Source organism: Battus philenor, unplaced genomic scaffold (genome assembly GCF_028537555.1).
Source record: "Battus philenor isolate CCGP_79_NKW_IND1 unplaced genomic scaffold, ilBatPhil1.0.hap1 SCAF_13, whole genome shotgun sequence".
NCBI classification, from domain to species: Eukaryota; Metazoa; Arthropoda; class Insecta; order Lepidoptera; family Papilionidae; genus Battus; species Battus philenor.
Genome location: NW_027181675.1, coordinates 11,062,429 through 11,079,808, shown reverse-complemented (window position 1 = coordinate 11,079,808; position 17,380 = coordinate 11,062,429). Strand labels below are relative to the sequence as shown.

Here is a 17,380-nt window from a genome sequence, read left to right as displayed (position 1 = left end):
CTGTATGTGACCATAAAATTCAAAAATTCACTTTGTACATTTATTGGAAAGGGAAGTGAACACTCACAATTTCATAAATATCGATGCATTGGTAGACTTTTAGACCTAGATCTTTTTATCTTAATTAAGCTCAGCGAAATCTTCTGGAACCCTGTCTCATTCATTATATTTATCATATGAATTATTTTAGACCTTAATAAAAACTTAAACTCAATAAACCTATAGAGAGAACACGGTTCTTCTCCAACGAAACTAACTATACAATGCCACACCCGATCTCGCGTTTAAAAGCGAACAGATTAATTGTTATGCAATAAAAAGTATTAATTAAAACATTTACATGCAAGTTCACCTGTATTAATTAAAAGTCAAGAGTCCCTTTGTTAATGTAAATAAAACTACAGGATGTTGAAGACGCCCGCGGCCGGCGATTGGCGCACCGTCGATAGCGGTCGCCGTCCGCGGCGCGTAATTGCCACCGCTTTCTAAACAGACGTCGCATACAGGATGATTTCAAATCCGTAGGAAGGAAACTGCAGACAACACTAAAGATTTAGGTGTTTATAAAAACAAACTGGTCGGCTTCACCGATTTTTCTCGAAACTGTCTTTATATTACTAACATAATCATACTTCCAATTTATTCGTATACAGAATTAAGCATAAACTTTGGATCATTACAAATGTTTATTGTATTTTTTTATTGGAAAAAACAAACCTGTACGAATTACTCTTACTATAAACAATAAATAGAGTCGGTATAAAGTCGTTTTGTATTCTTTAATGATTTTAAATTTTGAAAGTTAAAAACGTTTATACCCTGTTTTTCAGCCATACCCATTTGACAATGTACTATGAACTTTGCATGTTTAAAAATTAGCTCTGAACCTCGCACTTTCGAACAGTTCACACGCTGCAAATTTATCCCTTAGCGAGTGAATGCTCCATACATGCGGTTTTCGATTTTTGTAGAATATTTGCAATGTCGCAAGTATGACGACATTCGTTCTCTGTGGATTTATGCAACCTTTTCTCACTCTGGAAATAAAGCACTTAATTCTTAAAAAATCCGTCAACCAACTGGTTATCGTTCTATAAAAATGTGCTTGTTCGTATATTGTCACTTAAAAAGACTGTCAATCAATATCTATTGATCATAAAAATAATTTATTTATTTCATAATCAAAATCTGTTGACATAATCAATGTTAGATCATATATTACATTTTTATGAAGTAAAATTAAAATACATTACTTTTGAATAACGTTTCTTTACAATTGTCGATGCCCATTACAACCACCTGCCCTTCTTTCTTGCCCTATAACTCTGTTCGGCTTATAATATTTACGATTGAAATAAACATCGTTTGAGTTATATCTATTTTTATTTATCGATACATTTCCACATTAAGCAACATACTGTAGAACCGCTGTCACCTAGACGGCTTGCGTGTCTTCTCTAATGGACGTACAGAAAAAAGGCTCAATTGCTCGCAATTGATGAGTGCAGCCGAGTTTACGAACGATCTCGGGCTCACGACCGCGACACCTGGCGCGCAACGAGAACACGCCCGTAGACACGCCAGCCCCATAGATTAGATGACGGCAGACGATACTTTTGTGCGATTCATTCACAGATAATCTATTATACCTAACTTTTATTTTAATAATCGTAATTTTATAAACGTATTCTTTTTCAATAAGGTAAATTCAAATATGCTATTATTAAAAAATTGTAACACTCTTACAGTTGATTTCAACGAATATTAAAGTAAGGTATTCCCCGTATACTGTAATGTTTTAACAATACACGCAAACTATACTGTGGGGCGTTTAAACCTGGCTAAGTTTCGCGCTACGCACTATATATAAACATGCATAGAAATAAATTTACAAATTGCAAATTTACGTATTTATGAACTAAATCTATCAGTGTTAAGATATTTTTATTGTAACAATTCTTTCACATTTGATTTCTGTAACAGAAATTTTTTTAATTTTTTTACTTTAAATTATATTATTAACAAAAAGTAAAGGGTACAGGTTTTATACATAAAAACATAGATACTATATAACTTTATAGCACAAAAATAGAGTTATGTTATCATAAGGTTAACTTTATTTAATTTAATTATATTCAGAATTTGATACATACTACACGTGTAATATAAACAACAGAAGATATACATAGCTAAGTAAATGAAAAAAGCATACAGATTTTTCTAAATGTAAAATTTGTTGAAATAAAAAAAGTAAGTTTTGAATAGGTATGGCATTTTTATCTGTGCTCTCGTAGCGTGCAGCAGTGAGCGCCAGCGCCGATGGCCGCAGGCGCGACGCGTGCTCGAAGCGCTCGTTTGAAAATGGAACGCTCGTTCGCTGTTTAAATTTGACCATTGTCACGGAATGTAAATTTAAAAATAAACTTAATTGTACTTGAATATCAAATAGCGACGGCTGCATGGAATAGAAAGTGTTGTAGGATTTTCTCCCTTTTAATTACTTTTATATACCTTGGATAACAAGTCATAACAAGGCAATGTTTATCTTAAACAAATTATTTTAATATTATTAATGTATATCTATTTAAAATCCAACGAACATTATTAAATAGAAAGCCATTGTTAATAGAATATGATATATTTTATGCTATGCAATTAGCTTACTAAATAGCTTTAACAAACATAACGAAAGAGTATGTAATTAATTGATACAGTCATTATAAACTTTATGCCGACCACAGTTAAAATCGCTATGGGATATTGATTATTAATTTTGCGGTACGGAGATGCTTTATTGTACCCATAATGTGTAGACTGTACCAAGAATTTAATTTTTATTTAAATGTTTTTTAGACAAATAGTAATAATTAAATAATTAATTATTGCTATGTTTTATTGTGCTGTATTATTCAAGTGACACATATTTTTGTGAATAAAAAAGGTCTCCAGACAATTTTATAGGGAAATAAGCAGCGTTTCTGCCTCGTACTTTTCCTTTTTTACTATAATTAATCCTTTATAATCTAATCCTTTAAATATATTTTTCCTTTGATTTTAAATGTGTCAGAATTTATAAACATATCAGCCGATAAACGATAAATGCAAGGCATACCCCTATCTCAAAGATTGCCATAATGAATGCCTTTGAACTGCCCACATGAGACGACTTTCCAGTTCTTCCCTCCTAATGAGGGGTCTTATCTTTCGGCCACAACTCCCGTCGTTTGTATAACACAATGTGATCCGCCCAATGCCACCTCCGACGAGAAATTCTTCGTGGTCCATCGGCGACCCTGGTTCTTCTGCGGATCCTTATTTCTGTTTGGATCTCGCAGTGAAACTCCTGGAGCCCTCTCCATTGCTTTCAAGGTGACCTTGAGGTCACCACAAGGTCCAGCTTTAGTTAATGAATAAAAAATTAAATTGTGAATATTCCTGTTAAAATATCCATATTTTCACGTAACTATATTGAGGATTATCAATGGTTCACACAGCGAGACGGCAGCATCATAGTGTAATAACCTCTGAAACAAGCAGCATCCGACGAATTAACTGAACCGTAAAATATCGATTTTTACGCTCTGACCGCCCCGTTCCGATTTCCCGCACCCACAGCCCAACACTTCGCTGAAAAACCGATAGAAAATCGATCATTACGTAAAAAAAAAATATTCTTTTTCTCATTCCTATTTACAGGTGAAGATGAGATCGTTTTTGTTTCATTTTTTTTTAATTTGAACCTTTATTTTTTGTTGATGTATTTATAGTTCGAGTTGTCATAGTATGCGATGGAATTTGAATGAACTTGGACTTAACTTTAGTTGTTTTATTATACAGTTATGTAATTAATCTTGAATATAAATTATAAAATTATATAGTTATATATTTAATAAGAAAAAACTATTTGCATCAAAGAAAATATACTATTAGTAATATCACTAGTGTGTACTTTTTTAACGTATATACATTATAAAACTGTTCGGTTTTGAAATTATGCTATAGCAAAAGTTTTAACAACTATGTGTATATAAATACCGCATGAAATTTTTCATTTCCATATGATAGTTAAAATTTTGTATGTCCACTCAAAGAAGACACGTTTCACGTACACGAAATTAAAAATATCTTATTAAATCTTACTAGACCTGGTTATTACAACTTAATAATATTGGGACTGACCAAACTAGTCCGATCACCTTGGTAAATGCTTTTTTTAATGCTAATAAGCTAATTACAAAAAAATGAAAATAGCAAGTAATAAATTAAAGTTTGCATTTCGGCTATAATACGACTATGTTACGATGGTTCGTACTATACTACGTCGTGACAGAAACTTTTGTTGACCTGGTTACATTCTTTTTAGCTAGGAAGACCAGCTACCACTGGTCAATGAATTTATATCGAATAAGGACGTTAATAACTTGTCCAGCGTAAAATGGTCCCTATACAGTAGTGTGTTCATCCGTAGGCTAGTGCGATGATACGGTGGTCGGGCGAAGTGCTGCCGGTGTGATGCTGGCTCCGCTGTCCCGCCGCGACCTGGACGCGGAGGCGCCGGTCGTCTGGCCAGCCTGGTGTTACTCAGGTATATACTCAGGCATTGTATACACGGTATAGTTCACACACCCGTAAGTATATTAACAAGATGTGTCTTCGGGGCTAAAATAGTAGTAGTACAATAAAAACTAGCAAATTTTTTGTTTTGTGATAATAAATTTAAATTCTACGTTTTTTGCTTAAAACGCATTTTTACTTTTACTAGGTTTGACCTAAACATAAGAAATCACATAAATAAAATGATTCAAATCTATTTTTTCCGGTAGATAGAAACCGCTTAAAAACGTCAAAACAAAATTTCACGACGTTCTATAAAAAAAGTATTCGCAATACTTTTAAAAAGTATTTTGCGGTCCCTATTAACCTCATTAAAAAGAGCTTTAACGTGAAAAAAACTCAAAACTATACATAATAAATAAGAATTGTTAAAACGTATAACCATTATTCTTTGTAGTCTGACAATACGCGAACTTTCTTGTGGTAAACTGGTTTCGCACAAAATCACTTTCGTGCTATTGAAAAACACTATCTTTTACTATTAGGTATATTAGAATTTTTTAGTTATCGTCTTTTCAGTGGTTACGACCACTGGTAGATAGAAGATCCTGTCTAATATTTTTTATTGATAATATCCAACTATGAATAGAGGGAATACTTAAGCTAGTTTATGCTAAGCGTCTTTTAGGGTCTCATTCCGGTAAAGCTAAATCTTCCCGGTAAAAATAACAGTTAAAACATTATAAAACAATTATAACACGTATCTTCTAAGATGGATTTTTATGTTTGAGGGTCGTGGCTCCTTTTTGTAAGATCAACATGTTTAACGGGCTGATTATACTATATTGTAACAAGAATTTATAAATTTAGTACAGATTAAATCGATTAAAATATTTAACATTGTGTACATAAATAATTGTTTATATTACGATACATCGGATAATAATCGATTCGAATAAATTACGTTCCTAATTCAAAAGTGACATTTGTTACCACAGACAATGTATATAACAGAATGTTATACTTTACTGCATGGTTCGTATTTACCAGCTATTACACGGTAGAGCTTGGGAGCGGCCAGTTAGGAACAGCTTGCATAACTAACAGCCCGTTTATCTCAGCGCAGTGGGTGGTTGGAAGCAGGTGCACATTTCCATATATCCTCTAAACGTTAACATCACGAACCGCTCTAAACTTTTAACTCTTTAAGATCGAAAATACGCCTTTAAAGACGGTTTATCTTTTAGCAACTTTTTAGCATAATTTATTTACTAATTGTCTTATATTTTATTGCAAATAACTTTTGTCCTCAACATTTGTAGACCTTCTTGAGAATAAGACAAAAATTTTACAACATCGTGTCGTGTCGTCTATGTGACTATAATGAAGTCATAATATATTTTATATTTAAAGTGACATTTGTTTTTATTAAAATAATGAACATATAATATATATGCATATGTTTATACTGTATTCTATTGATGACTTTCATATTTATTTATTTATTTATACGCATAGACCGATATACAATAATCGCTACACTTGGTAGGCAGATTGACGATTGCTGTGTGGTATTATGATATGCAGAGGACGATACTTGCTATCACCAGGAAACTTGTTTATTGTGGCAACCCCATATAATTAACGCACAAAGTGTGAATTATATAAGATTGTATCCTTGGAATCTAACCCGCAATTACGATCACAAGCCCTAATCGTCTGCCGTTGGGCTTCTACTGCTCTGGTTATAACTGATATAATTATGTAATTCAATATTTTCAATAATATATACACCTATATTTGATATATCACGTATTATTTTAATACATAGATTGCTATCTGGTAACAAAAGACGTGCTTAACACCAAGAGACATTCTCTACTAGTCAACACTGGAAAATAGATATTATTATTAGGTTAAAAAAGTTATATTATGTATAGGTTATTATTTAATTAATTTAAACATAAATATGAACATTCTTACACTTTGAAAAATGCTTGTGTTCCAATAATGGCAAAATTAGCGACAAATAAATAAATCAAAATAATCAAAAATAGTTTCGTGTTTATTTCTGGTACCGGAACCACCACAAAAATTTTTTTAGAGTTTTTTTTTGAGAGAACATTTAACTTTATTTAACTATGTCCAAAGACGTCGATTTTTAAACTTATTTTCCAATTACTATCTTTGATTTATAAAGACGTAGCGGATAAGAGATAAAATGGCCTTGTGTTAGTCTCGTAAGTTACGCAATGTAACTACAGTTACAAATAATTTAGGGCGCAATCCGTCAAAATAGTTATTAAGACATTTTTCCGCTCGCGCTGACTTTCTAAGTGGACAATTTAGAAGAAAACGTGAAACAGTACTTGCTTTGCCGCCGATTGAAGTGGCAGCGGTAAATAAAAAGGAGTAGATAAAACACGTGATGTTGTCATTACCTTTGCTCTATTATCGCGTGACTGGTACAGTCGGCAACAAAATTCACTTAGAATATTTTATTGCTCTTCTTCTTTGAACTTAAAATTTAAAAAAGGAAGTTTGTTATAATTTTTTGTAATTATTTTGTATTTGAAAAATGACTGCTTTACTAATAAATATTAAACAAAAAATTGTTAGGAAAACCAAATCATTTGGAAAAGACTAAGGTATGGCAGATACGAAATTACTATACCGAATATACGTATTATCTCCAGCACGACCACGCAAATGACAATTTTTCGAAAATATATTAGGATCTTTTTGGTTTTATTTCTGTATTAATATCATTACACATCAAAATAAAAAAAAAAACTTTTTTAATTAGGAAAGAGAATAAATACAAACTCGGTTCGGTTAGAACTCGGCCACATCGACATATTTTGCATGTAAAATGTGTTCATTTGCCTGTTTTCTCAAGCACTCATCATCTTTACTGTTGGTAAACTCATCTTGACAGAGATCTAATTAATTTTGAATAAAGAATCTATTAATTTAAATATATTTATCTATGAGCAAAATTCTAGTTAAACCTATAGTTACTAATACTATAATCATAAATGATAACTATAAAATCCATAATTTTATTTATGAATTTTTATGCTAACGGTACCACTCATTTAGTAGCCGCGATGACCTGTGAAATTGACGGCACGTAATTTTTTTGATTACTTGTAAAGGGTAGAGATTGTAAAGCTGCTCTTACACCAGATTGAAACAATTACTGAGTCATTTAAAGGTGTTGAACATTCATACCAATCATGCGGCGAGCGTGAGAAGAATTTTTCTTCGTATTTTATAACTGTTTGAAATATTTATAATTATTTAAACAAGTAAATAGTTTAAATCAATTTTAAGCTTTTGAAGATGTTGAATATGTTATTGCCTAGAGTAAACATGTACTATTTCTGCGTTCGCTAAGCGAATTTTCATTGTCTTCAATATCATCATCTGAACCGTAAGACTTCCATTGCTCCCTGCTCTACATTCTGCTCTACATCCCTGCTCATTGCCTCTACGCCTCCCCCCGGAGACCTCCAAAAAGCATAAAAGCGGCCTGTATCCAGCACCTCGCGACGATCATCATTCATCTTAACAAGATTCTAAATAAACCTTGTTGGTTGAGATCCTGCGCCGCGCTAGCCGTCGCAAGTTCACCACTTCAGAATTCACTTCAGAAGCCACAGCGGTCATTTCTTCAGCGTGTTCTTGTCAAATCTCGCAAGTAAATTAAAGTAAATTATATTTATTCATATTGTGTGAATCAGTTGCTGGTATATTTAGGTATATTCAGCGAACCTTTTTAATAGGACCTCCGTCCGTGCTACAATTTCTAACATATACTCACAATAATAAGTCATATATTAATGTACCATTTGTTGAAGGAAGTCGCGACATCAAATTTCGAGTCTTCAGAAATCTCGAGCACATCGTACAAGCACATACTTACATTGTATCATTTTTAATACTAAAGAGGTTTATAATAAAGCTAATAAAAGTTTAAAACTGTATTATTAAATATTAAAAAAAGTTTTGAATTTAAAAAGAGAACGTTTAATTTCCTCGGTTAAAACACTCTAGAGCTGTTTAAAAAAATAGAAAACTGTCCTCATATTTAAAATAGAAAATATGTAAGTTCATTCAAACAACCCTCTCTAAAAGGTGCATCGATTCCATTAGAAACATTACAAGGCGCATTTACATTTATAACATACATAAGAATATTGCTAGTTTACAGACGATCTCACAATTCTCGTATGCCCATAAAATAGTCCGTATCATCGGCTTAGCCGCTATATCCGACTTAGTCCTGAACGAACTCAACTCGAACTGGCCAAGTAAAATTCAGCGACGTCATCGAGGTAGACATGCGAACGATTTATAGCGGACCTCCTTGGAAGATCGCTTCAATATTTATGAAGGTGAATGGCAGTAATGGTGTTGAGACGTATTCTTATATGTATGGAGATTTACTCAATACCGAATACGTACGACGTGGACATTACCTGTATATATAATATAACTTACTCAAGAAAACTTTTTTTGAAAATATATATATATATATATATATATATTCAAAAGAAGTTTTCTTGACTAAGTTTCCTTTACATTTGTAGTCTCAACAGACTTGACACTATCAGAGAGAAAAAATAAATTAAATATACATTTTTCAAAGTGATCACTTTATTTATTGATTAAATGTAAACCAATGCAGATTTTACACAATAATATAAATTCTAAATGCAACAAAATGACGCAATGAACACCCCAGCGTCAAGATGACGACTTTATTTTTTTAGATAAAATCAAATGCGGATTCTGCCAGTGTTAATATTATTCTGTACATACTACTGATTGTTTATAAAAGGAATGTAGGCTTGAAAGTTGAGTTATAATCGATTGCTTAGGAGACGATATTGGCCGGTCGCACTGGAACTGAGTCTAAGTGATTACTACTGAACTAACCGGTTTACATTACTCCCATACGGTAGTCGATCAGTGTCCATCAGATAATGCTACTAAGTCTACAGTTGTACCGCATTGCAAGTGGTCAGATTAGCTAGCTGCCGTCGCGTCCAGTTTTAATAATAACTTAGTCGAAATTTGAAGTACTCTTTACTACACGTTCCGATAATATCATTCGATCGAATTGACGTTTCCTTCCAAAGTGTAAACTCTCTGGGCTATGAAACGTCCACTTAACCCAAGAATTTATTGGCTATTCTATTCAGTCGAAGAAAATTATTTTACGGTCGTAATTTTTAACCTCAACGCGTACTAAATGGTAGCTCAAGCCGAAGTCCTATCTCAAAGGGTCATGCACCTAGTCACCGTGTCTGTCTCTGTAAACCAAGAGCTGAGCAGTCACATATTACGATTAATATCTTAAAGAATGAAATAGTACAACCGTTCATGAAAAAGTAATAGAAAAATCGATTGATTTTTACCGCTCCGACATTGAAATTAGATGATAAAAAGTTGTGGATAACGAAGGTAAATATATTGTTGATTCGAAATAAAAACTTGTTAAAAATGTAGTCATATGAATAGGTTATTATTTAAAAAAGCGATATTACTTTCCGGCTCACTTAATATAATTTCAACGAAAATTTAATAATAAATTAATAAATGAGTAACTAAGAAAAAGACCTATGTACATTGGGTAAATAGTCAAATTAGGTAAGTCTTATTTTGAGAAAAAGAATTCAATATATAAGCCACTTTTTAAGTTGGATCAGCGTAGTAGTCTTGAATCGTGATTCACAAGATTGCTCTTAGGGTTAGGATGATACACAACTGACGGGTTTTTAGTCTTGAAGATACAGGATTACGTCTACGTCTTGCTTAACCATTAGCAACGTCAATTTTACGTAGCTCTCAGAAAAGGCCTATAATCCTAAGTCACAATTCTTAACCACAAGACTACCAAAGCTTGAGATATTTTTAAATAAATAACACGATTTAAAAGTCAATAAAAAGAGTGCTACGGCCTTAGATCTTTCCCGTAGCATCTAAATCCGTTGGCAGTCACGCTCAGAGCTCATTGAGATGCGACCTAAGCTCTTAGATATTAATACGGAGCCGACGGAACTAATACGCGCCGAAAGCATTAACATAATAAAACGATATTAGTAAATAGAATACGATGAAGTTTAAATGCGACGCATTTGTTACCGCGACCGCTTGCTGTTAGTCGTGCAGAGTGCCTTTAATCGAGACGTTGTTTGAACGAAATATCGATTGTAACTTGTATCGAGTGTAACTTTCGTTGCAGATTGTTCGGATGATCAATTTTACTTGCGTAACAGTTATAATAATAATAGTATTATGAGTCCAGGGTTGCACGAGCGACCTACTGCCAGTTCAGACGAGCAATTTTTCAACCAACGTCAGTGATCTCGGTTCTTCTGCTCTATTCTTTTACTGAACCAATATTTTATTTATAAGGTTAGCTTTCAGTTATAACAGTTTATTAGAATATTAATTTCACACACAAATTGCAACCAATTATAATTAAACACAAAAAGTAAACAGTACAAATTTAAAATGAAAGCAAGTTAAAGAACGAACAGTACAAAAGCGTATCAGTAGGATCACAATAATTTATTCCTGTGGGATGGATGGATTATGATATAATTCAATAAGACAGACAGGTCAAATCATTGCAACGAAAGCTATATATAGAAATAGCGAATATAAAATTATTATTACTGCATTCGTTTGTAAAATTGCACATTTGTGTTATTTTCTATTTTTATAGACACTGTTTTTAGGGACCTTTCGTTCCTGCTGCCATGTATGAGCCAGGACGAACTCATTTAACCGAAACGTAACCTACGTTTCGGTTAAATGAGTTTAACGGATTTTATCTTTCCTAAGGATTTAATCTTTACGTGTTCTATCTTTCCCAATAAGCAAATCTTCTTCCTTACATCACCATCTTTCCCTCATTTAGTTTCATAATTAAATTATAATAAATAGAGATAAAATCACTACATCATTTCGATCACAATCAGCATTGCCTTTACAACGCAAGGAGGAGAAATTAAAGAAAGAGAAGGAAGAAATAACTATTTGGACCACGTAAATAATAAGCTGGCACTCTTATAACAATCATTTGAAATAATTGAGGACAGTCTATATTCCAAATAACATTTCATCAAGAACCACACGGAGCTCGCCAAATGAATCAATTTATTCTTATATTTTACGCATTAAAATCATTGATCATTAAAATAAATCAAAGTAATTTAATAAGTCACTCATACATAATATTTCTTAGTCTTTTCCGTAGTACAACTTCATTACCAGTGCGATACCAGATAAGCTGGTTTTTTACCATACACCATATACAGGGTGATTGGTTACAGGTGTAAAAATCTTTAAAGGATATGTATAGCATTTATCAGTAAAACGCTTCGAAGCTTTTATATTTATTTCCAAACACCTTTGTAAAGTACTCACTGTGGAATATGTTACTTTAATTTAGTTTATCTATTGGAATGCGATAGGCCAATAACTTTGTCATTACGAAATATTAAGGGACAAACAGCTAACAATAATTAATTTAATAATTATCATAATTAATTATTTCTCTACCCGAATTTAATAATAATTTTTATTACTATATTATTATTATGTTATTGTATTTCTGAAAGCATTAATTGAAAGCAAATGAGCTTTTTATTCACCTTTTTAAAACATATATACCTATAACCATTGCCTGCTCATTTTACTATGTTTATAAAGAAATCTTTTACTATTATCGCTGTTAGGTTATGGAATGAGATACCAAAACCAATTAGATTCGCGAAACCACTGTCAACAATTAAAAAAATGGTTAAAGAGCATTTCCTTCGCCTCTTAAATAGGATATTGTGTAGTATTTCTTAATTATTCGTATTTATGTAGTACCTTTCCCACGTAATATATATGTATATAAATAGGTATGTACATGTATATATGTAAGTATTCTTGTATGTATGTACATATGTGTATGTAGTAATATTTTTTTATCCATGTTTATTTGTATATATATTTGTATTGGTATGTTTGTATATATGAATGTATTTGTATATACGTACACTGTAAACTGCCCTCTTCTTCATGTCACTCATCTCCATCCAAAGTAGAGATCGCCTCGAGCGATAAGACCGCCTCTTGTACTATATAAATTGTTTCTTTCGTTTCCACTATTTATATTGTGTGGTGTACAAAAGTCAAATTTACGTAGCAAATTAACATTAATTATTTTTAAACATAAATATTTATATAAAATACGTATGAATTTCTTTTTTTTGTATCATTTTTATTATTCCATACCACAACGAGATCTTTATATCAAAAAACTTCTTTTTATATTTAATTCGCTCATTAAGATCGCAAAATCGTCGGCGGTTTAAGTAAACATCGGATCAATTTAAATACTTTTACCGAAAATAAGTCGCGACCATTTCACTTCGAATTCCAGAAATGTATATTTTTTTATAACCGCACCAAATGAAGTTACTGCAAGGAATTTACGATGAAGATATGGTCGTGTAAATGGGAATGAGTAAAATGCTAAGCGTTCGTAAACGATACATGTTAATGTATGGACGGGGCCCCCGATTCGGAAGCAATAGCGATACATTAATAAAAAAACTTCTTTCTTTGGATGAAGTTATTGAATTTTTTTTTAATTTTCAGATATAAAGCTTTGTGTAATATTAATCATTATTGCTGCCTTACGACATTAATTACTCCACATGGGTCCTACCTATAGATTTGCTATAGATCCTGTCAAGGTTGTCAGTCCACCTTCAAACTTCAACAACCTACTCTTCAGTTAACAGCCTGTAGTCTTCTTTTCAGAACCTTCAGAACTCAGCTATCTATATCATATAAAACAACAGTAATAAAATTATTATACACAATATATATGGTGATATTAAAACATATTCTATGTAAGAATTAAAATATAAATATTAAATAGAGCTCAAAACATATTCTAAGATAGTTAAAAAATAGTATTGTTATTATCTAACAGTAAATTTTGTTGAGCCTTAATTTAATTTTTTTTTCAATAAAACAAAATATACATTGCATTAAAGTTTTACTAACCACATGAATGATAAACAGCAAATGCACCGAAAGCATCCATCTTGTGGCAAAAAAATGTATGTTCCAATTTCTTACGGCATAAGTGATTTTATTTTCGCTGTCCGAGCAGCGTGGCGATCTTTACGAGAGGCCTATGCCGTGCAGACAGCATGTATCGGACGAAAAAAGGACAATTAATTTTCTTTATTATCCTAATTATGAAGTCTAGTCTAATACATGCAGTATCCTATTTTGGTAAAAAACATGCAAAAAACGTTTTTTTCTCTTAAATAATTTTCTAAAATTAGCTAATTAAGATGATTAGGGAAAGAGCCTGAGTTGGGCTTGACCTTAACATATACAACTTTATCTGAATGTCCAGTTTGCTATTATTTGTTAAACAAAACACCTACGTTATGTACTTATATTACTTTATACTTTATATATTTTAATCTTACTAATGTGGGAGTAGGTTGTTTAATATATTTGGATTACTCTTTATCAATTTTTAAGCTTTCTTAATACTCTACAATCAAGCTAGGTTACAAAAATGTTTACGTTTACAAAAACTATACGACAGTAAACGATAAGAATAACGTTTTAATATTTTATTATTATTATATATAAATATATATATATATATTATATATATATTATTTATATATAAATTAAAAATCATCAGATTGAGAAGTGGTAGCCCACGGATTCGATCGGGATACATCTAATATAAAGCAAACTTTGTGCCTTAATTATATAAGATTGCAACTGCTCACAAAACAAAAATCCAGAGGAAGGGTGTAAAGGTCTCTGCGTACTACATTACGACTACCAACCGTCTGCCAAGTGTGGCGATTATGGTATATTCCCAGCGGATATCTTTCAAAGAGGCCTTTCAGTCAACCGATAACTACCGATTACAAGATATAAGCCTCACCCGGTAAGTAACGTAATAAGTTAAATGATATAAATGTAGTAAAAAAGATGTATTATATTTAAACATAACACTTACTTATAAATTGTACAATTTAAGTGTTTAGGTCGTAAATATAAGCCGCTACAACTTAATGCGAAATTACATTTATTATTGTAAATAAAGTCGATCATAACGATCGTTTAATCATTTAAAAAAATGTAATATCAAAAAGGGGTACCAACAATTACGACGAAGATTAATAAAAATACCCAAAAGCATTAAAAATTTAATGTTTGATACAGTTTCTGTATCTTTCCCGATCGCGACAATAAATATCTACATCTGTCGTATGTTAATACTGGTACTAACGGTCTTATTCTGAAACGATTCGGACGACGTTAATACCGAGGGCAGTTCGACCGGAATAACCTTAACGACCTCGGGTGAACCCGTTTACGGAATATGTACGTTGGCGTTAAGTTTCTTAACAAGAGCTTTCAAATGTAAACTCAATATTCCGTACGAAACTTAGCAAGATATACGCAAATGTTACCTGAATAATTGCTTCAATTACAATTCATGTCGATATCAACAAGAATTAGCAGCGATATCGCCTTATCGATATAAGAATATATCTATTTGCGATGTTGTTTCTGATCTACTTTGATTTGCAAATTATTGCATGTTTTTCGTTTCAGATTTATACGATGTTGTTTGACCTATATTTTACACAATGTTGTCTCGACGACTTATTTGCTACTTTTTAGAAAGAACATGCTGTAAGGAAATTTATTTTTCCTTATTATTATACCTACTTTTCTCCAAAACAAACACGATTTTAGTGAAAATATCATTAAAAGCTTATCATTCCATTTTAGATTCACAATCCATTTAAAGGGCAGACTTTCCTCATGTTATTGTCTCACATGTTTTCTATTGTAGTCTTGTACGAAATCATTACCATTAATAAAGGTATGTTAAATAATTACTATGGTGCAATACCTGGATTTATAAAATCGCTTAAGTATAATGTATACTTTCCCAAATAACTGTTAAAAACTTTTATGGTAGATATAAAATTTGACTTTAAGTTTCTTTTGCGAATTAGCTTTTAATTATCATTTTTATTGTACAAAAGACGGAGTAAGAATAAGGAGTAATCTTTTTATTTATACAGGATATGCTAGAATTTAAGAAAATTATTGAAAATATGTTATTAGATATTTATGTACCACTATTTCCATCATATATCTAACTAGTCCAATTTTGTATTTATATATATTATATGTGATAAAAATAATAGAAAATTAAGCAAAACAAATGTTATTACATAGTTATTGCAAAACCATAAATATTACCAAAGGCGTTATGCATAACTTTTGAATCGTCTTTAATAATTTAAATTTATTATTATGTTCTTTAAATTGTTATATAAACAGTTTAGCGATCGTTTGTCGTGGATTTGATTCTCCGGATGCTGTCTTATGTATATTACGGATACAGTCTCATGAATTATAAGAATGTGTAACTAATTACATAGGGTTTCTACTACTGTTAAACAGGTCTAGAGGATATAACGGATAATATCACATTGCGGTTACCAGTTCGCCAGCCAAGAGTGGCGCTTATGGTAAATTCCTCATAGATATCTTTAGATACCCTTGAGGTGTTTTCGCCCATGGATGCGTCCATGGGCGGAAACGACGGCAACGAATCTTTAACATCTTTTATTTATAAAAATAGTTTATACTCGTATGTATAAAAATATTACATATTAGTATATTTCCGAGTTTATTATTAGAGGAAGAAATCTATTTAACTTGAACTTAATTTCGCTTAAATTATTTAATTAGTGTCATTGCAGGCTGTTCCATTATTTTAACGGTCGATAGCATTTCCGCCCGATGATTTCGTGGATAGGCACGTGCACGAAAGCGCATGCCATTACTACAAATGTGTGTTGCGGTTTTCCCCGTCACGAATTCTCAAATCGGTAAATGTGGTAGTCGAGTTTTCTGAATTATAATGAATGTAACAATATATAATATATCCCTATACAAATATATTTGCCCTTTCCAAGTATATTTCGAAACAAAATAATGTTAGCAGCTTAAAATAAGTTATTGGATAATCTTCAAAATAACATTAAAAAAGTTTGACGAAAATAAAAAGTTATTTTGTAAAGAAACCAGGCGAATTTTAATTTAATTTGAATATTTGAATATTTAAAACTCATAAATATATATTTTCCAATGTCAAATTTCTCTCTAAATTTTATAAACAAAATTAAATAATTATCACGTATAATAGAAAAATAAATCTGCGTAAGGAACATTTCCAAGCGATGGTTTTTTTCTACTTCAAGTCGAAGTGAATCTACATAGACTTTTATGGACAAGCTGCATTGATAAAATACTTTGAATAATTAAAAAGTCTTTGGGTGAATGATATAGGTGTAAAAGATTTAAAAAGGTGAATTTTTAACTTAGTTTAAGACCCCAGTAATAACAATACGGGGTAATTTGAGCGCGTTACATTGGAATGTTAAATGAATTGTTTTAATTTAAAAAAAATATTTCCATTATAAAATAAAACTACAAAACTACACTGAATTTTTGTTGGTTTTTTACAATATATAGCGCGTTACGAACTAATGTAAACTTTATATTAAGCTGACGATTATGAATGATTGTAATGATTTCATATCATAAAGCTATTTAGACTTAGACTTTGATAACGCGTTTTTATAAAATGCGTAACTAATTTGCCGTGTTACAGCGGGAATTATCGAACTCTTTTACCCACAAAACAAGCGCCCACGCGTAGATTTTCCTATACACCTCTATCATTATC

The 17,380-nt window shown here is 31.7% G+C and overlaps 1 protein-coding gene across 1 annotated transcript in view; it reads left to right on the top strand.

The window, feature by feature from the left end:
• Positions 1–17,380, top strand: part of LOC137933620 (mucin-1-like) — a 218,350-nt gene that overhangs the window by 59,573 nt on the left and 141,397 nt on the right. The window contains exon 2 of the mRNA XM_068777648.1: positions 4,469–4,585. Coding sequence (XP_068633749.1) covers positions 4,513–4,585 — 73 coding nt within the window. The 5' untranslated portion in view covers positions 4,469–4,512. The remainder of the gene's footprint in view (positions 1–4,468; positions 4,586–17,380) is intronic.